The 22,678-nt window shown below is 38.3% G+C and overlaps 1 protein-coding gene across 4 annotated transcripts in view; it reads right to left on the bottom strand.

Moving 5' to 3' along the window:
* The window catches only part of EPS15 (epidermal growth factor receptor pathway substrate 15), a 144,486-nt gene extending 127,347 nt beyond the window's left edge, over positions 1 to 17,139 (bottom strand). Inside the window, exon 1 of one of the 4 annotated variants that reach the window (XM_059138093.1) lies at positions 16,961 to 17,138. In XM_059138093.1, the coding sequence (XP_058994076.1) occupies positions 16,961 to 16,993 (33 nt within the window). In that variant the 5' untranslated portion in view covers positions 16,994 to 17,138. Of the gene's footprint in view, positions 1 to 16,960 lie in introns of all 4 variants that reach the window. The other 3 variants (XM_059138092.1, XM_059138091.1, XM_059138094.1) reach the window with 3 other exon arrangements.
* Between the last annotated feature and the right edge of the window lie 5,539 nt (positions 17,140 to 22,678).

The raw sequence follows: 22,678 nt of genomic DNA on the forward strand, positions 1-22,678 counted from the left end.
TTTCAGTCATAAAAAAGAAGGAAATCCTGTATGTACTATAACATGAATGAAACATGAAGACATTCTAAGGGAAATTAAGTCAGTCACAGAAGGACAAATAGTGCATGACTCCATTTATATAAGGTATTTAAAGTAGTGAAGCTCACAGAAGTAAGAAGTAGAATGGAAGTTGTCAGGGACTGGGGGAAGAGGAAAATGAGAAGTAGCTGTTCAATGTGAATAGAGTTTCACTAATATAACATGAAAAGGTTCCAGAGATCTACTGTACAACATTATGCTTACAGTTTACAATACTGCACTATAAAAAGAATGCCATCGACAGAGATGATTTTATTTTTTCCAATTTGGATGTCTTTTTTTTTTTTTTTTTTTTTTTTTGCCTAATTGCTCTACCTAGAATTTCCAGTACTATGTTGAATAGAAATGGTAAAAGAGGGCATGTTCATCTTGCTTCTCAAGAAAAAAGCTTTCAGTCTTTCAACACTTAGGATGATGCTAGCTGTGCAGTTTTATACATGGCTTTTCTCATGTTGAGGAAGTTCCCTTCCACTGTTAATTTATTGAGTATTTTCATCATGAAAGGGTACTGAATTTTATCAAATGTTTTTCCTGTATTAACTGAGATGGATCATGTGGGTTTTTTCCCCTTCGTTCTATTAATGTGGTATATATTACACTGATTGATTTTCATACGATGAACCACTCTTGCAACTGTTTCACTGTCTTTTCCTGGGAATAAAACCCCAACCCAAGAAATAAGAAGCATCCTTTTTCAGCAAAATGACTAAATCTTTGACTGGAAACTGTCAACTTACCTATACTATGATGTGCGAAGATCTGTTACTTTTCAATCCCTGGTTTAGTAAAACACTAGCAGGGTGTTACTATCAGCCACACACATTCCACCAACTTGGCATTTGGCCTACTTAGCAAACTCCTCTCTTAAAATGCAAGCGTGGCTCTGGGGGTTGTCTACTGATCACTCATGCAGCCTCTGCAGAGAATTACCTACACCAGAAACCATAATTGCTTAACCTCTATCTGGAAAGTACTCGGAATAAGAATTTCTACTGGAATTGGAGGAAGGGATAATTTTGGCACATGGGTACAAAGATAATATTCATTCAGTCTCAATTTCAAGTGTTCTGTGTAATTATGGGACCTTTCATTTCCATTTCTAGTTGAGAAAATACAGTAACTCTGGCTGGAGCACTTACACGAACAGTTGACTAGATAAGGTATTGCTTAGGGAAAACAGCTAGGAAGGTTAAAGATAACCAAAATGATCTATTTTGCTTAAAACTCCTAATTTAACATCTATTGGACTACTATACAAATATGCTTTATACTATACAGTCTATGTGATTCAGTAGAAAACTCAATGATTAACATTACTAACATAGGTCATTTCCCATTTACACAACTGCTGATCTATTATGAGTCATTTATACTAGGCACTCCTGAAATATGAACAAACAGGACAACTTCTTTGTCCTCCTGTCATTCACCCTTAGGAGAAAAAAAGGAGAAAAAGAAAAATTGTAACACACTGGCTAAATACAAAAATGTATTTAATGTACTAAGCTGATTGCCACACAAAATATTCAAATAAACTGTCCTTGTATTGTTATTATCAGGCAGAAACAAAGTACAGAGAGAAACATACTGGGGAAATACAAAGTCAAAAATTCATGCATTTAGACGTTTGTTGTACATCAATATGCCTAGATACTGGGAATACTAAAATAAGTAAGAAACCATAGTCCCTGACATTGAAAACTCAAGTCTAGAGGGAAAAACAGACAGTAAAAATCCACTGTGGTAAGTGCAACTAGAGAGAGCAAACACAGTAGTTATGGAATCAGAGATACCTCAGGGAAACAGAAGAGGAAAAGTCAATAAAAGTCACGTCTGAATTATTTTAAAACAAAGAGAAAAACCTGAGGAAGTCAGGTTTACAAATGACACCTAAATTAGATCTTAGAGGAACCAGTCACAAAACTGTAAAGAGCACTCATATCTCAAGACCCCTACACTTGCTATGTCATCTACCTGGAACATGTCCATACATACTCATATGGCGGGGAGCCTGGGAGGCTCAGTCTGTTAAGCAGCTGCCTTCGGCTCAGGTCATGATCTCAGTGTCCTGGGATCAAGGCCCACACCAGGCTCCCTGATCAGCAAGGAGTCTGCTTCTCCCTCCCCGTCTGCCTTCCCCACCACTAGTACTTGCTCTTTCTTGCCCCTCTCTCCCTCTCTCTCTCAAATAAATCTTTAAAAAAAAAAAAATATTTTCTTTATTTATTTGAGAGAGAGTGAGAGAGAGCACGAGAAAGGAGAAGGTCAGACGGAGAAGCAGACGGTCTCCCAGACTCTGGGAGCCTGACACAGACCTCGATCCCAGGACTCCGAGATCATGATCTGAGCAGAAGGCAGTCACTTAACCAACTGAGCCACCCAGGCACCCCTCAAATAAATAAAATCTTAAAAAAAAAAAAAAAAAAAGATATTCACATGGCTCACTTATTTCATTCAGATCTCTGATCGAATACAACTTCCTCAGAGGGGCCTTTCTAACCTCCCTATTCAAACTAGCTCCTGATAGCACCCTCTTCTCTTACCTCACTCTTACTGTTTTTCCTAGCTCTTACCACAACTAGACACATTTATTATCTATTTGTTTCTGTTGGTCTCCCTCACCAGAAATATTAACCTATGGGGCCAACAACAATCTGTCTTGCTTACAGTGTACGTCACAGTGCAGACACCAGTGCTTCACAAGTATGAGGTTCATAGTACCTGTCAAATGAGTAAAGCAAAGAAGAGGAAGAAAAATTCAGGCACCGCAAGAAAAATGTAAACAAATTAATGAAAAATGGGCCATGACTCAATCCTCTTAACCCATAATAACTGTAATAAGCAAATACTTTTATTTATTAAGGACTTACTTATGGGCCAAGCACTATTCTCAGCACTTCACTTGTATTATCTCATCTAATCTTCACAATCTATAAAGTGGACACTCTTTTTCACATTTTACATACGAAGAATCTGAAACACAAGGAGATTAAACAACCTGCCCAAATTTACATAGCTAGTAAATGGCAGAATGAGAATTTCAAGCCATGCAGTACAATGCCAGAGCTCACTCGTAACCCCTTGCCCAAAAGCACAGAAAACAGACAAACTCCTGGGTTGGTCTACATGAGAAAGAAAGAAAGAAATAGAGACAGAGAGAGAGAGAGAGAAAGGAAGGAAGGAAAAAAGGAAAAATACCCACTATAAATAGTCTTTGTGAATACTACATCCTTCATATACTTAAAACCCTGCATGTTACTAATTTGTAACATTCCTAGTTTTTTTCAAAATATGAACTACATTTATCATGCAAAAGGTTAAAATAAACCACCAACCCCCCAAAGTTTCTGATTCTGATTCTGATTCAAAGTAGGACTGAGGAAGGTCTAAGAATTTGCATTTCTAAAAAGTTCTCAGGTGATGCTGATATACAGGTTCATTCTCAAGAACCCCTGAGCTATATAACCAAAATGTGAATTAAACCCCTTTCAAATAATACTAGGTTTCTTGAACAATCAGTTGCTGAACTAGGCACCTTCCAGGTACTATATATAATGTGCACACTTTCCCCCAAAGATCAGGGACAAAACAAGAATGTCCACTCTCAACACTTCTATTCAACATTGTCTTGGACGTCTTCGCCAGGGAAATTAGACTAAAACAGTATTTAAAAGGCATCCAGGTTGGAAGGGAAGAAGTAAAACCCTCTCTGTTCATAGATGACATGATCTTATACAGTGCATAAAAATTCCTAAGGAATCCACTAAAAAACTAATAGAATAAATGAGCTCAGTAACGTTGTAGGATACAAGGTCAATATACAAAAATTAACTTTTACACACTTGGAATGAACAATATAAAAATGAAATTTAAAAATAAATTCCATTCAAATAATTAAGGAATAAAAAAAGAATAAAATACTCAAGAATAAATTTAACAAAGTAAAAAACTTACACTCTAAAAACTACAAGACAATATTGAACAAAATTAAAGATATACTTAATAGAAAAAAAATCACATGTCCATGGATTGAAGTCTTAACATTAAGATAACTATATTCCCCAAACTAATTTACAGACTCAATGCAATCTCTATGAGAATTCCAAATGACTTCTTTATAGATGACAAGCCAATTCTAAAATTCACATGGGATTACAAGGAACCCAGAGTTGTGAAAAACAATTCTGAAAAGAAAAAGTTAGAGAACTAATACTTTCCAATTTCAAAACTTACTACAAAGCAACCATAATCAACACAGTGCTTTACTATACAAGGATAAACATATAGATCAACACAAGAGAATTAAGAGTCCAGAAATAATCTCATGCATCTATGGTCAAATGAATTTTTTTTTTTTTTAGAAAGACAGTAGGTACACGTGGGTGCAGAGGAGGAGGGGGTGGGAAAAGGAGAGAGAGGGAGAATTTTAAGCATCATCTCCAGGTGAAGCCCAGGGCTAGGCTAGAGCTTGGATCACAGGACACTGAGATCATGACCTAAGCCAAAATCAACAGTTAGATGCTTAACTGACTGAGCTACCCAAGCGCCTCTGGTCGAATGATTTTTAACAAGATGATTCAGTGTGGAAAGAACAATTTTTGACAAACAATGCTGTGAGAACTAGAGATCTATATAAGAGAATGAAACTGGACCATCATCTCACACCATACGTGAAAACTAACCCAAAATTAATCAAAGACCTAAAGGTAAAAACTAAAATTATAAAACTATTAGAAGAAAACATAGGAGGGCACCTGGCTGGCTCAGTGGGTTAAAGCCTCTGCCTTCGGCTCAGGTCATGATCCCAGGGTCCTGGGATCCAGCCCAGCATCAGGCTCTCTGCTCAGCAGGGAGCCTGCCTCCCTCTCTCTCTTCCTGCCTGCCTCTGCCTACTTGTGATCTCTGTCTGCCAAATAAATAAATAAAATCTTAAAAAAAAAAAAAAAAAAAGAAGAAGAAGAAGAAGAAAACATAGGGATCAATCTTCATGAGAGGGTATTTGCCAAAAAACTCTTTGATAAAACACCAAAAGCACAAGTAGTAACAAATGAGAAAAAATATATATAAACTGGACTTCACCAAAATTTAAAGTTTTATGTACCAAAGGACACCATCAAGAGAGTGGAAAGACAATCCAGAGAAGGGGAAAAAAACATTTGCAAATCATGTATCTCACAAGTGACATACATCTAGATATATAACAAATTCTTAAAACTCAATAATCAAAAGACAAATAACCCAACTGAAGAATGGGAAAGGACATGAATGAACATTATTCTGAAGAAGAGATACAAATGGCTAAAATAAGCACATGAAAAGATGCTAGAAAACATTTGTCATCAGGGAAATACATATCAAAAGCACATGATACTACTTCACAGCCACTAGAATGCTGGCCATAGTCAGAACTGAAAAGTCAGTTAACAATTACTAGAGAAGATGCAAAGTCCTCTTCCTCATTCACAGCTAGTGGAAATGCAAAATGGTGCAGCCGCTTTGGAAAATTGTCTGCCAGTTCCTCAAACAATTAAACATAAAGCTACTATTTGGTCTGATAAATATCTAGCAGAAATAAAAGCATACAGCCACACAAAAACTTGTACATGAATGTTTATAGCAGAGTATTTATCATAGCCAAAAGGAAGAAACATCCCCAATGTCCACCGATGGAAAAACAGATAAAGAGAATGTGGTATAACCATACCAAGAGGTATTATTTAGCCAAAAAAGGAATGAAGTACTGGTACTTAATACAACTCGGATAAACCTAAGAAATGTTATGTTAAGTGAGAGTGTACCAGAATAAAAAAACAAAACAAAACTTAAAACATGGAGCAGAATGTAGAGACCAAGACTAAGTATGAAAGCAACCCAGCCTGTAAAGAAGAATGAAAAGTATATGCAAACTGAAATCATCCCATCTTTTTCAAGCTACAACTTTTAGTGCCAATTTCCCATGCTAAATGAACTTTATAAACTATTATGTAGTCTGAAGCCAAATTAAATATATTCAACTTAATTCCTTCACAACAGCATTTTTGCGATTATTGTTCCTACCTGAATACTGCTTCTGTCTACTTTGCCATTCAAGATCTTATAAACTAAAAAAAATCACATACAACTTTCTGGGGTGCCTGGGTGGCTCAATCAGTTAAGTGGCTGCCTTCAGCTCAGGTCATGCTCAGTGGGGAGTCTGCTGCTCCCTCTCCTTCTGCCTGCTGCTTCCCCTGCCTGTGCTTTCTGCCTCTGTCAAATAAATAAATAAAATCTTTTTCAAAATTTTAAAAAATAAAATACAATTTCTCTGAGTATCCCTGGGATAGAAAACTTGATATTCTTAAATTTTTACATACTTTTTAGAGTAGGTCAAAGATTCTTTGAAAGCTATCCTAGAAACCCCTCCCTAATGTCCTATGCTCCAGGTTAAAAATTCTTGCTTTAATACAAAGGAGGAAAAAAGCAGAGAATGAATCATAAGAAAATGGCATATCCCCCAATGTGGACCCTATGCACCAAAATACATTCTGACTTGAATCAAATGTTTCTATTGCTTCATGCTATCCTTTCAAATACAATTTAAAATGTTATCTATGGTACCGATCAACTCAAAAACTAAACTACCACAAAATGTTCCATCATAATCACAGAATACTCCACAGCACCCTAGTGCCTTACTTCCATCACCCCTTCTCAAGGCATCATCATCATCATCCCAGAAAGTCAGTGTTTATCTCCCTAAAAGACTAAAAGGTATTTCATTACATGCATGAGTCCAGGTCATTCTCTCCTTATATGTCTAAGGCCTAACACAGTGATGACAACACAGGAGGCATTCAGTAAATGGTTTCTGAAATAAAAGAGATCAACCAGCAGTAACAGAAGCATCTTTAATGCACAGAAGTTTCACATTTTTTCATATATGCCTAATGATATATCTGTGTTATACCTATAGAATACAAGATAAAATAAAGTTACCAGTAATCCTTGGTATCCATGATCTGTGACAATTCTAAGTATAACAGTTCACAAAAATTAATGGCCCTATAAATAAGTAAAATTCACCAACTATAAATATTTGGCTACTGCAGGCAGTTGTTGTTGTTGTTATTAGCTGCTACCATTTAAACTGATCTTGGACATTTGTACCCGTTATCTCACATAATCTTCATAACAAATCTTGCAAGTAAAGTGTATCCCCAATTTTATAGGCTTAAAAAAAAAAGAGAAACAGAAGAAACTTATTACACAAACAAAGGATTTAATCTAAGACATTCTCATTGCAAAGCCCAAGATCTCCCATTATTTCACCCTAGCTCTCTACAATGTTCATATGTGGAGTGTCAGAAATCCTTACACCTAGTGGTTTTCGGTTTTATTTAATAAAACAGTTTGTTTTTTAGGGAATTTTTTTCTGATACATGGTATTATTGTTAGCATTAAAATACTGAAGGAACTCCAAGTCCAAACTATGATATCCAAGAGAGTATTAGCTTGAAAATAAATACTGGTATGATGTACACAAACCAAGACAGGCTTAGGTTTTCACGAGTAATAAATTGCTAGGTTGCAAAATGTAACACTACCTTCTATCAAGTCTACAAAAACTCTCCACTATCTGGTATAATAAACACTTTCTAGAGATTTGGTCCTTGCAATGATAAGGTGATTTTCACATAAAAAGATGCTGCAGCCCAGAACATTCGTTCAGTTAACCAAGTATTATTACCATAATCAGATCAGTCAGAGCTATTATTCTGCCCTCAAAAACACATTCATTCAGTTTATATGCATTGTTTATACTACCTGGCTCACAATTCTGGCTCTACTACTTAGGAGCAGCCTGACCTTGAACAAAATTACTTCACCTCTGAGCTTAAATTTCTTCCTTTTTTTGAGAAACAAAGATAATAAGGATGATCCAGTTATCAGGTTAGAAGGATTACTCAAAAGTTCATCAGGTTGTAAAAATTATTAGAAACAGTGCCTGACACACAAGAGCTCAATAAGTATTAATTATTGTTATTATTATCCCAATATTGATCTCTTCTCTCTCCCTCCCTCTCTCACACACATAAGCACACACACATACACATACCTCACTCTCAGTAATTTGTTCCTTTTATATAACAATGGAGGAATATAATATCACATGAATGTTCATTTTCATAGTGTCTTACTTACTGTCAAAGACTATTTACAGGAAACAGTATAGCAAATGTGTTTAAGAACAGATGTACCTGGGTTCAAATCTGAAAAATCTACTGCTTACGACACAACCCTAAATAAGTAATATAGAAGATTAATTGCTACTTTATAAACACTTTGAAGATTAAGTGAAATAATACATGTAAATCACCTAAAAGTATCTACTGCTTATTAGGAGTTTACAAAACATCAGTCCTCTTCTTTCTTAATAATGGTATAAGAATGTTTTCCTTTCCATATCTTTTTATTAACACTTGGCCCACTACATAGAATTGTTCCATAACTAAAGACCACACTAAGAAAGGCAGAGAAGTTACATATAAAATTAAATTCACAATTTCCAGTTTCTTACCATTTAACTTTCTTAAGTTCAAAATCTATGCACAAGTAGCCATTCATGCCACATGGCAGGTTTAGTGATAAAAATATGAAGATGAACTATTCTCTCCCTATCCCAGGAAAGCACATACTTCTTTATCTCCTATATACCTTACTGGATCACTGAGTTTAAAAAGTATATATAAACAAGTGATGCTCAACGAGGGGCAATTCTGTCCCCCAGGAAACATCTGACAATATCTGGAGATATTTCTGACTGTCCCAAATGGGAAGAGAGTTACTAGCATTTCCCGAATAAGGAACCTACAAAATATCTCACATGTACAGGACAGGCCCCCTACAACAAAGAGCTACCTGGCCCAAAATTCAATTGTGCCAAAGTTGAAAACCATGATCTAAAAAATTCAAAAAATATAATATAGAAGCTCTCCCCCAAAAAAGTATGGTCTTGTCCCATTGTTCTTAGCCAAATTTTTATTTTTATTGAGACACATAACAAGATAAAAGTAGCATGATTATTTCAGATGAGACTCCTGGTACCATTAAATTCCCATTACAGGGCGCCTGGGTGGCTCAGTGGGTTAAGCCGCTGCCTTCGGCTCAGGTCATGATCTCAGGGTCCTGGGATCGAGTCCCGCATCGGGCTCTCTGCTCAGCAGGGAGCCTGTTTCCTCCTCCTCTCTCTCTCTGCCTGCCTCTCTACCTACTTGTGATCTCTCTCCGTCAAATAAATAAATAAAATCTTTAAAAAATAAATAAATAAATAAATAAATTCCCATTACAAAATCCCCAATCTAAAGGGGGGAAGTATGGCTTACTCTTCTTTGTATAAATGGTACTATATAAAAAACAAGTTTTTAAAAGAGCGCCAACCTTTTTTTCCCAAGATTTTATTTATTTATTTGACAGAGATCACAAGTAGGCAGAGAGGCAGGCAGGAGGAGGGGGAAGCAGGCTCCCCGCTGAGCAGAGATTCCCGGTGTAGGGCAAAGAGGGCCAACCTTTTTTAATTGCACTTTCAATTCATGAAAGCATTATTTGTATCACAAAGTTAAGTTTCTTATATCTCACTTCTATCTTACTTTTGCACAAAATATTAAAAAATTCACTTAATGATAGGAAATACAGTGCATAAGGCCAACTTTTAACATGGCTTTTTTTCTTTATCAAACTGACAATGTACAAAAGTTTGCTAATATACTGTATTAATGAAGCTACAGAGAAGGAAAAGCATACTCAAACTGTTGCTGGTACAATCTTTCCAAATTAGCAGTTTGGGCCCAACAATTACAGCTACCAAAAACTAAAGTATATACTCACACCTCTGCACAAAGGTATGTAAAAGAATATTCACTGCAGGTGTGCCTGAGTGGCTCAGTGGGTTAAAGCCTCTGCCTTCGGCTCAGGTCATGATCCCAGGGTTATAGGATCAAACTCTGCATCAGGATCTCTGCTGAGGAGGGAGCCTAACACACACACACACCCCTTGTGATTTCTGTCAAATAAATAAATACAATCTTTTTTTCCCCCTAGGATTTTTATTTATTAAGTGGGAGGAGCAGAGGGAGAGGAAGACAGAAATTTGAGCATACTGTGCGCTAAGAATGTATTAAGTACAAAAGGCACAAGGTACAAAGGGAGGGAGACTGATATGTTTGAGTACATGAATTGTTTAAAACTTACATATAACATAAACACCATAATCAAAGTGGAAAGACGAGTCAAAGTAGAAGATAATTTTAACACATAACCAACAAAGACATAATAAATATAATCTTTAAAAAAAAAATATTCACTGCAGCACTGATAAGTCGTAACAATTGGAAGCAACATAAATGGCCATCGTTATTATACTCATCGTGTATAATCGAGTATCGTATTATACTCATATAAGGAAGGAAAGATCCCAAAGTTAAGGAGATCTGTATGTGCTGGGAGAGAACAATCTCCTAAATTAAGCTATAAATAAATAAATAAATATAGTGAGCCATGAAACAATATGCAGGCTCCTCAAAAGAAAAATCATGCATATTTACATATACATCACAGATTATTGCTGCAAATGCACACAACAAAACAAAGTGGCAAGAATGACTATCTCTAGGAAGGAGACTCAGAACCCAGAGCAAGGAGGAGGCTTTCCCTGGTACTCCTTGAATTTTTTTAAACATGGGTTTATGTTTTTATTTACTGACTGTAAAACTTAAGTTGCAAATTCTGAGCCTCAGTATTCTCCAATTTGAAATGATAGCAATAGCCTAGCTTGTTAGTTATTGTGAAAATCAAATGAGAGAATAAAACGCTTTGTAAATCATAAAGCAGCACACAAATTTATAAAATCAGTCTTTGACAATTCTCCAAACCAATTATAACAATAGTTATTATTATCATTCTTCTGACCAATTTCTCTAAATACAAAGATGGGAATGTTTAAGATGAAATGCAAGTGGGGGCGCCTGGGTGGCTCATTGAGTTAAAGCCTCTGCCTTCGGCTCAGGTGGTGATCTCAGGCTCCTGAGATCGAGCCCCACATCGGGCTCTCTGCTAGGCGGGGAGCCTGCTTCCCTTCCTCTCTCTCTGCCTGCCTCTCTGCCTACTTGTGATCTCTGTCAAATAAATAAATAAAAATCTTAAAAAAAAAAAAAAAAAGATGAAATGCAAGTGTAAATGCAATCTTAGAATAAATTTTCACATTATATATAGTCATTCATTTTAACTTAACAATAAATATTCCCAAAAAAGTTCTCATACAGAAATGCTAAATCAGCAGATTGCAAAAGAAATACAAGTCCACCATCGAAAAGAAGGTAAATAAAAACTATAACCATGCTATTATAAAACCTTAGTGCTTTTTTTTTCTTTCAGTCTTTTTTTCTGTGCATGCTTAACTGGGTTAGATCATTCTTCTAAATAAAATGTCTCCACTTTGATGTAATACAGCATTCAAATTACAGTATTCTTCCTCTTATTACAAGCTCCTAATAAACACAATTTTTAATGGAGGCATAATATTTTATCTTGTTGATGAGAGTTTAAACACTTCAACATGAAATTCCAATGTATGGGTTTACCTAATGAACTCTGCCTGGATTAACTTTCCATTTATTTCTACCAATTCTCCAAGTAACCAGATATTTCTCTTTCTCTTTCATTCTCTCTCCCAACCCATTTTCCTCCTTCTCGTTTCCAGGGTTCCAATATTATTAAGTGCAAAATTCATGAAACAAAGAAGTGTGTAAGTGTGTTTAATTCCTTGAAGAGCAAGTAAAACACCTTAGATTGAGTCCTTAAATCAGACTATTAGTGAGAGAGGAGATTAGAACTATGATTCTTTACCAAAGAAAGATGCTCAATCTTTTTCTACTACATTTTAGTCCATTATCACTGTCTACAAATAGAGTCAAAACAAAAGAATACACTCTTAACATTACTCCTGGGAGACTCTACTAAACAATCCCAACTGTTCCTAATTAATTTTAACTATGACAACTCCTCCCAAATGCTGAACATTCCAAGCCATTTTTGAGAACAGTTGGATATCACTCAAAGAGGTATGGATTTCCTGAGTATACGTACTGTAACTGCAGGCACAAGAGAAAAATATCATTATTGTGCCCTTCCCATAGTAAGAACTCAAATATTACGTCATGTTAAATAAATACGCTCTTTCTGCTTCTGAGAACATGTAATTTTTATATTGTGTCCTGATATTTACTGTCATAATTACTAAACCAGATCACTAAGAATACACATTCATTAACACATCATGTATTTTTTCTTTAATAAAACTGAAAATAAACACCACAAACTGTAAATTATAAGTTTTTTACTCCAATTGCCAAAGTTTCTGTAATACAGTTATATCACTCTTTCAATTTAAAAAAAAAAGCATTAAAAGGAAAAGTATTCTTACAGCACTTACTGGTTTAGACCACATACTAAGATTTTTTTCAATTAAATCCCATTCTAAGGGCTTTTTTATTATTAAAAAAGAGTCCCTGCTAAATTAAACAAGAAAACCTCAGCATAAAGCTGAACTGCCATATGATCATTTAAAATATTCATATCATGTCATATTTCAATAAAATAAAACTTTTACCATCACCAAAAACACCACTTGTATACCCACAGTTGTTATCATCAACCTATCATAAAAGACACTGGAGACTCAGAGGCAAAAAACATGGCTTCCATCCTCAAGTTTACTATCTAATTAGGACAATAGGGCATTTACTGAAAAAGACCATCAAAAATACAAGGGAACACTGGACATGCCAAGCATCTAGTACACAGAGAAACAGACAGCTTTTGAAATCCTACATACCTTGGTTCAAATCTTAAATTACTTACTAGCTCATGTAAATTCCCTGGTTCGTAAAATGGAGTATTAAATAAAATGAAGTAAAATTCGTTGCATACTGGAATACCCTTGTATGTACAGTAAACTACATATATACATATACATATAGTATATGCATATATACATATAGTAAGAAAGGCTGATAGCAGTAGTATTATTAAGAATACAGGCTTGTGGGGCACCTGGGTGGCTCAGTGGGTTAAGCCTCTGCCTTCCACTTGGGTCATGACCCCAGGATCCTCGGATTGAGCCCTGCATTGGGCTCTCTGCTCGGCAGAGAGACTGCTTCCTCCCCCTTCTCTCTCTGCCTGCCCCTCTGCCTACTTGTGATCTCTGTCTGTCAAATAAATACATAAAATCTTTAAAAAAAAAGAAAAAAAGAATACAGGCTTGAAGAGGAAATGGGGAACTGGAAAAGCTAAATGAAAGTATTAATAGCTTTCTTGTAATCTGTCACTACATGCAAAAATCACAGTGTCTTTCTGATTCAAGTTTTACTTCTCATCGATTAGAAGAAAAGAGAATGTCTACTGAAGACAAATGAAATTAGAAAACACTATGGCTAGGGTAGCTGGGTGGCTCAGTCGGTTAAGCATCCAATTGTTGATCTCAGCTTGGGTCTCCATCTCAGAGTGGCTGAGTTCAAGCCCCATACTGGGCTCCACGCTTGGCAGGAAGCCTACTTAACATTTTCAAAAGTGAAAGATAGAAAGAAAGAAAGAAAGAAGACAAACACTAAGGCTACCCAGCACAAAGTACCTCTGGGAAAGTCCCACTAAAGCTACAAATCGTAGCGTATGATCTATAAAAAAAGAAGGTCAGCTGGAAAGGGCCTTAGATCAACTAAATTCAAACTCCCCTACTACAATGTAAATTCCATGTTTTGTATGCAAGAACTGTTATTTATTTTGTTACTTAGTATAGCCTCAGTACCTAGCACATAATTCCTGGCACACAGTAAATGCTCAACAAATATTTGTTGAATGAGTATTAAAATTAAGAAAACTGAGGCCCTGGAGATCTAACTCATTCCATAGAGTTAGCTCTTGGAACTAAATTTCATTACTATAGTATTCTATCCTCTCTAGAAGCTACAGTATGATAATTTAAATAATTTATTTTGGTGGCTGGGAGCTGATGGGTTGGTTGGTAGGCAAGGAAAGAGGAAGGAAAGAGTAAATTAAAATATTTTTCACATTTTTCCCCCAAACTGTCAGTTCTGCTTAACTGATAAAGGCAAAAAACTATAAACAAGACAATCCCAGCAGAGTGCCTAGCACATAATATGTACTTAATCAATATTTGTTGAATGGAAAAACCTACTCAAAAACCATTATTATCTCGTGACCAGAGGCAGAAACCACTTTCAGCAACTGTTTAATCTTTTAACTGTCACACAGCCCTTTAAAATTTTCAGTCATTCATAAGACAGTAATCACCTTCTTCCAGATGGGCACTGAGGAAGAGAGACGAATTAAAAGATGTCCCTGCCCTGGAGGATTTCCACTTGAGTATGCCTAAGTGTGTATATTTGGGGGTAGATGGTGGGGCGTGACACAAACAGATCAATAATGAATGTGAAACCAGGCTGCATTGTTTTTTTTTGTTTTTTGTTTTTTTTAAAGATTTTATTTATTTATTTGTCAGAGATAGAGCGCGAGCGAAAGCGAGCACAGGCAGACAGAGTGGAAGGCAGAGTCAGAGGGAGAAGCAGGCTCCCCGTGGAGCAAGGAGCCCAATGTGGGACTCGATCCCAGGACGCTGGGATCATGACCTGAGCCGAAGGCAGCTGCTTAACCAACTGAGCCACCCAGGCGTCCCCCAGGCTGCATTGTTACCTTAGTTTATTTGCTTCAAGCAGTTAAAAAATTTAAAAAACACAAATTAGAAAAGTTTTAAAATAACGAGGCACATTAGGGTATATTAACACTTAGAAAGGTTCTTTTTCCTGTCCCTTAACATAGATCTTACTGCCTCTTAATGTCTTAAAATCAAAATATTCTAAATTGACTTAATCTGAATTATCAATATAAATGAACCACCAATGTATGTTCTCACATATGTTCTCTCATGTGTGAGACACTTAAGGATAATACTCCCGATGCACTATTTACTTTGTGTACATATTAGTATTTAAATACATAACCACAAGAACATATTTAAATTATTTAACTGTCTGTAAAACTGACAGAGCCTAAAGAAAATCTCCAGAGATGAATGACAGTAAAAAGAAACTAAAAGCATTACCTCGGGAGAGAATATAAAGTATGCAAACAACTAAAAAACAAATCTACAGAAGACTTCAAGAGAACAAAAACTTCAAGAGGGGAAAACTGCCTGAACTGGCCAACACAGCCAGAGAGCAAGAGCTGCCAACAGGATCTTGTATAATGCAAGTCACTAACTAGATTCGTAAAAAGCGAACACCCAAAAGTCAATGTTGCCACTCCTCAAATTTAAATCTCTGGAGGAGGCTTCCAAAGAGATTCACCACTAAAACTAACACACCACATTCCAAGGATTCTTCCCTGTTGTCTGCTTGTCAAAATAGGATAAGCAACATCAAGAAAACCTGGGAAAGACAGACTTCACTTAGAATTCCTGCAAAACTAAAGTTAGTTATTTTACCTGAGGCACATGTTTATGTGACTCCAGGTTCCTGGGGAGAACATTCCTCACTCAGTTTCTGTATTCCAGAACGCTAGGTGAAATATCCCAAAGCCTTTTGCTACAACACAAAAAACTCAATGGCCCAAATGTATAAGCACTGACAAATCTAGGCCAAGGAGACTACAAGGTGGCAGGGAGATACAAGGCAGGAAGGAAGGCTGTGGTGGGCCCTATGGGGAAGTATGTGGTCACCAGCTTTGGAAAGAACAACCTGAGAAGTTTATGGCCGGGGTGAGTTTTGATCAAAGGAGAAGGAAGGGACTGACAGGTGCAAGTCCTCATCATCCCGAACATCATGAGAAGATTACAACTGGCTTTCTTTACAGAGAGGAAAGGAGGAGGCTCCCAGAATGAACGATGCTGAAGCACAAGGTTTTCTGGGAAGCCCAAGAACTGGACTCTGCAGGTAACAGAAAGGCAAGAGGAAAGACCCTGAGAACAGGTTCCCCCATAATGAGTGATCGCTACAGTCTTTCCAGCGCCAAGACTGAAGGAACCATCACACCTGTTGAAGTATGTTTCCCTGTTATCCGTGTGGGCAGCAATTAAGAGAAACGCCCCCCGCCAAGAGTGGAAGCAAAGACAGACGGAACTGGGAGGTCTAACCCAGAAGGAAACCTGATGGGGGGAAGAGGCTGAATTCAGGATGAGGCAGCAGGGTAAGTACTTGGGAGAGTATAAGACTTATATGGAAGAGAGGCTAATTATCGGAAACTGCTGGGGAAGGGAGGGCTTTCGCTGGACTCCAGAGGGAAAAGGCCCGTTTTGAGAAGAAAGGCTATCTTAGAGGAGGCCTTGGGCGTCTGGGTCGGGAAGGTGACTTTTAACTACGAAAAGGACGCTGCATAGCCCAGACAGCCAGCCTCGTGGGGGGCGAGGGCTGACCTGGGGTTGAGGCTGATCCTCGCGAGCTCAACAGGAGCTCACCTGGAGTACTTCTGGCCTGGAAGGAGGAAACTTCCTCGCTGGGTGAAAGCTGCGAGGAGTGAGCGGGGCCAGACGACGGCTGAACAGGGCAGGGGCCACGGTCCGCTCAGCAGTGTGACCAAGGGGCCGCGGGACACGGCGCGCGAGAGTGGGGGGGAGTGGGGCGGGGTCACGGCTGCTGCGACGGAGCTGCGGGCTCGGGATGGCGCCCTCCCTCAGTCACACAGTCTCACACTCACACACACAAACGCTCTAGCTCTCACCGAACGCCATCCCGCCCGCGGCGAGAGAAACTGCCCGGGTCGGTGAACCACAGGACGGTGGGGGAGGGGGCCGGGCTGGGACACCGGCCGACGGAGCCGGACGGGCAGGCGGCGTTACCTGTGTCAGGGAGAGCTGGGCCGCCGCAGCCATGGTGTTTCCATCATGCACGGGAGGGGAAGGAAGGACAGGCTGGCTGGGGCTCCGGGCGGGGAGGAGGCGGAGGGAGCGGTCAGAGGCGAGGCCCGGGCAGGCGGGCGGGCGTCTCCCCTAACTTCGACAACTTCCCTCCTCTCGCCCGCCCCGCCCCACCCCTCCTGGCCCCGCCCGCCCGGCGCCAGCGCGGCAGTACCCAAATCCTGGCGCCGGATTTTGCGCTACCGGACAGGGTCCTACCCACAGGGCCGCCTGAGAAAAACCGGCACGGATATCGCAGTAAGGCGGACGGGCTGCGTAGGGGTAGGAGACTACAGATTGCTGTAAACTTTAAGCAGGTGGCCTAACTGCTCTGACCTTCTGCTTCTGAAAAATGGGGGAAACTCTACCCAAAGTCCAGGTGAAAACTAAATGAGATGATAGAAATAACAGTACTTTATTAAAATATGCTAGATTCTGTGCTAGACATTTTATTTTTCAATTGTATGAATGGAAGGAACTAAGACACAAGTAAGTTGCATAAATAAAGAAACCAAAACCCAAATAAGTATTTTACATAAGGTCATACATCTGATTAAGAGAGCCAGGTTGGAATCCAGGTCTCACTCCAAAACCTGTAATTTAACCATCTGCTATTAGGGCATGATATTGAAAAAGAAGACTTTCAAGTTATTCCTTCCAAGAGTCAAAATCCAAGTGGGAGGGATGATGAATAATATCCTTGCCTGCTTGCTGCTGGCCACACTTACATTGTTTTATAAAAGAACACTGGGAATTGTGCAGGTGCCCACAGCCTCCTAACTCCTACCATAGTCCTCTTGGCAAACTTCTTCTAGTTTCTGAAGACATACTCAAGAATTTTCCTCTTTGCAAAGTATCTCCTGACCTCCCCAAATCAGAGTTACACACGCTTCTTTTGACATTTCTTCTCTACCTTATGAAGTCATTATCACTCTAATGACTCTTTACACCTGTCTACCCCACTACACTGAGAGCTCTCAACAACAAGCAATTTCTGATGTATTTCTATATCCTCACACCCTAGCATGCAACAGGTACTCAATAAAAAGCCTCATTACTGCTTGTGTTAAATATAACACATCCTCCACTATCTCATACTGCCATCTTCAGTTGGAATAAACAACAAGTTACTAGAAATCCTGATCTTTAAAAACTTGGCTTATATGCCAACTACTTTTAAGAAACGTTCTAGGAACTCCAGCCTTTTAGTTGTTCTAATATGATTCTTATTATACTCGTCTTGTTTTTAAGAGTTAATTAAAGGCTTTTCTCTACCCCACCACACTGTAAAATCCTTGAGGACGGGGACTGACTCATTAATATATCCTACTCGCCATTTAGCCTACCACAGAGTAGGCCTCAATAAATGTTTTTGCCCAGAATTGGTCTTCTTTCTCCGTCATGGTGGCTTCCCACACCAACAAACCACAGCTCTATCAGGCCCATGACCTTGTCGCCATTATGGCAGCCCTCGTTTAATATACCAAGAGGGCCAGCTGATGGAGTAAACCTCACCTGACTTTTTAGACCTTTGCTAAAATGGGCAAACCATCCCAGAAGGGCCCCCAGAAACTCCTGACTCTGCTCAGACCCCTTTTAACAAAGTCTAGCCACAAAGAGCAGCCATGCAGATCTGGTGAACAACCACTTATTCAACAGTCTCCTTGGGTCTCTTTTTGCTGTTATTAACTCAAGGGAGGAGGGATAAATTACTCTACCATGGTACATTCATCAACTATAGCCACAACTGATATTTATATTTGACTTTTCTATTTTACACTATCACATTTCAGCTTCACAACTCTGAAAAGCATAAACCCACTTTATAGATGCAGTAAATGAAGATTATGAGGAAAAAATATTATAGGGGTTACTTGATTTGCCCAGTTTATACAGCTAATAACTGAAGCAGTATAGCAGTGTGGAATAAATAGGGCTAGGACACCAGAAACATCCAGGTTACAATTCTGGCTCTACCATTTACCAGCTGTACAACCTTAGGCTTGTTGTGAGGATGAATGATATAACATATATGAAAATACCTAAAGATAGAGGTAGTTACAGATGTAGATGCAGGTTAAGAAATCTGAAAGCCATCCCATAAATTACTATGGAAACTATAAATTCACTTGCTATTAAAAAGCCATCCCATAAATTACTATGGGAACTATAAATTCACTTGCTATTCAAAGAGATTCTCCAAACAATATGAAATAAAGAGGATATTGCTCTTGTGTGAATAGAGTGAAAGTTTTCCAGAAAGGCTAGGTATGCAGCTAATAATGAGAATATTGGAATCATTTGGTGTGTGGCCTCAGACAAACCATTTAACCTGTTTGAGACTCAGCTTCTCATATATAAAATGAGCAGATCAGAGGAAAATGGGCGGCACAGTCAGATAAGAGTCCCACTCTTGGTTTTAGCCCAGGTCATGATCTCAGGGTTGTGAGACCGAGCCCTGCATTGGGCTCCATACTCAGCACAGAGTCTGCTTAAGACTTTTTCTCCCTATACCCCTCCCGCTCCTGCTCACGCTCTCTCTCTCAAATAAATAAATAGATCTTTAAAAAAATGAGCAGATCAGTATGAAAATATGAAGGAAACATAAGGAATTATTATTGTTATAATCATTATGTGATTTATTGTAAATAAAAAATAATACATTGTATTTTTTTCAGAATTGCTACTCACAATCTATAAATGTTTTCACATACAGAATCTAGCACAACTCCTAGAGTCAAATAGGTACCTGATAAAGGTTTGTTGAAGTGAATTAAATGCATAATGTTGGGGCACCTGGGTGGCTCAGTGGGTTAAGCCTCTGCCTTCAGCTCAGGTCATGATCTCAGGGTCCTGGGATAGAGCCCGGCATCAGGCTCTCTGCTCAGCGGGGAGCCTGCTTCCCCCTTTCTCTCTGCCTGCCTCTCTGCCTATTTGTGATCTCTCTCTCTCTGTCAAATAAATAAATAAAACCTTTTGAAAAATGCATAATGTTATGGATAGTTATTATTTGCATCCTTATTTTATCCCCATTTCACAGATAAGAAATCCAAGGAACAAATATTTTGTAAGTAATTTGTTTGAGGAATGCCACTTAAAGTAGTTTTGGGCCTTGGTTCAAATAACAATAATGATAATCAGAGCCCACAGCAAGAGAAGACAAGCTAAAAATTATTACCTGGGTGTTGTCCCAGACCCCTTTCCAGACTACCAATAATTTGTACTGGCTTCCTTTCCACTCATTGGTTCTGGTTTAAATTTAAAATGACATGTAATGGGTGATGGGAGTGATGGTCCAAACTCCTAAAAAGGGCTAGAACTTCTGGGACTGGATTTCTTTTTAAATGACAGTTTGCAAATACCTGTCCCAGATCTCATCAAAGCACTGGGTCATATCCCAAATCTATTTTAGGAGAGTAAAATGTAGCTAATGGAAGATATGTTGTGATCTAATTCATTATAATAAGAACGAGCTTCATGGAGCTGACAAAAAGGACTTGCCTGTTTTTTCTAGGACAACTTAATGGCTCTAGGTCTCTAAGCTTCAGATACCTCATGTGTACATTGGAGATAATAATGCCTACTTTATGGGAATGATATAAGGACTACAAATCATGTATAAGTGGCCTGTCAAAGTCTTGACTGGAATAGATGCCTAATTAGTGGTAGCTATAAGAATACCATTCTTTAAGATCACCATTTAATTCTACCCCTCAGACAACTGTCCAATTACTAAGAGAGTTTTGCAAATACATTGGCCATAAGAAAGGAGTGCCTTGAACATCTGACTCATGTATCGCTGTTATAGGAAAGGTACATGTTCCCTTGGTAAAAAGTTGTGTCTGATTACTTAAATCTGGGTACTGACAACCAACAAATGCTGCTTTCATGTACATTATTGCATGTAATCCTCACAACAGCCCTGTGGGAATTATTATTAATTTTATTTCACAGAGGAGGAATTTGTCCAAATTCACAGTGAGAAAGCTAGAAATTATACATAAGTCTTCTGACTCATGCCCTTTTACTAGCAACATGTGTCCTGTAGACATTGATCACCTCCAAGAAGACTTGATAAAATGGTGCTTTTGAACATGGAAAACTGAAGATGAGCTCCAGATTTATAATAGCCCTAAACCCAAGATGATCCTGAAGAGGAGAACTTAGATCCCGAACAACTTTGTGATCAGCCTATCTTTCCATCTCTCTTTCTATCCTACTCTCACTCCACTTTTTCTCTGCAACCAACCCTTCTGGGACACCACAGCTACTTTTATTTCTTTATATTCCAACTTTAGAGGTGACTGTTATATCAGCTTTTCAAGAACACTGCGTATCTGTGATGTCAGCATTCAGAAATACAGGATGCTTGATTCAAACTATGGGGAAAAAAAAACTGAGGCACTCTCTGAATACACAAAGAACCAGTTTATTTGCATGAGACTTTGAGAAAGGCCTTCTAAGCTACAGAAAAAAAAAAAAAATTAAACTACAATTGTAATGATAATCTGGAGCTCATGCTTCCAAGCTGTTCATTGCGTAAAGATAGCCCATTATTGTTCATGTTTGCCCAGGGCAGAAAGAATATGTGAAGCTGCACAATAATAACAATTGTGCTATACAAATAACTGTCCCTGTGCCAGGAACTGAAAAGAACAAGCAGTAAGAGATTTTTAAATGCCACATACAGCCAGGGTGTGATAGGACATTTCAAAACTGTCTTCATCGCTAATATTTCAGGGCAATGGGATGTCCGGGAAGAGTCTGAATTTAGAACTGGGAAGTCCCAGTCTGGTCCAGTCTCGGCTCTGCTACTTTTTAAGTTTGTGACCTCGGACAAGTCAGTGAACTATACCAAGCCATTGTTTACTGTAATCAAAGGTAATGGTAGCACCTACTTGATTGTGCTAATAGGATGCTTAAGTGAAGTTTCATGTGAAAGCAGTTAGCATGACACCTAGCACACAGTGGACACTAAATGCACATTAGCTCCTTTTTCTTCTTACTAGAGAATATTTACGTTTAAGAAACCAGAAACAAAAATAGAAATAATTTTTAAAGATCATCAGTAGTTTTCCAAAAACTACCTTAATGGTTTTTAAACAAAATTCATTCATCCATTAGTGATATTTATCAAGTACTAGAGAGTAAGGAAGAGTATTACATTTATGTCCCTAAAGTTCCATTGGCTTCCAGTGAGCAAGCAAACACAGTTCTATACTTGTCCTATTTCCTTCCTTTTTTTTTTTTTTCTGTCTTTTCTCTTCTCTTATTTTCTTTTTTTCTCTTCTCTTATGAAGGTTCCAGAAAACTATAAGACACCAAAAGAACACCATGGGAAAGAAAATATTTGCACTCAAGACCTCAGGTCCTTTCATCTGCAGATTTCAAAGCATTGTCTCCATCACTAATTACTAGCCCTGCTTAACATGTGGGAATGCTGAGACACCATCAAATTAAGAAGCTTGCCCTAAATCACAAGACAAGTCAGCGGATGGGCTACAGACAGAACAAAGCTGTCCTGTTTGCCAACCTTGGGCTTTAAAATAGGACACATGAGAATCAACAGAGACTTCAAGTAATGCAGAGAAAAGTTTGGGGAATTCTGATTTTGTACCTTTGAATCATTGCAGTGACAAAAACAGGGGCTTTAGAGTCAAC

This window comes from Mustela lutreola, chromosome 10 (genome assembly GCF_030435805.1).
Source record: "Mustela lutreola isolate mMusLut2 chromosome 10, mMusLut2.pri, whole genome shotgun sequence".
NCBI lineage: Eukaryota > Metazoa > Chordata > Mammalia > Carnivora > Mustelidae > Mustela > Mustela lutreola.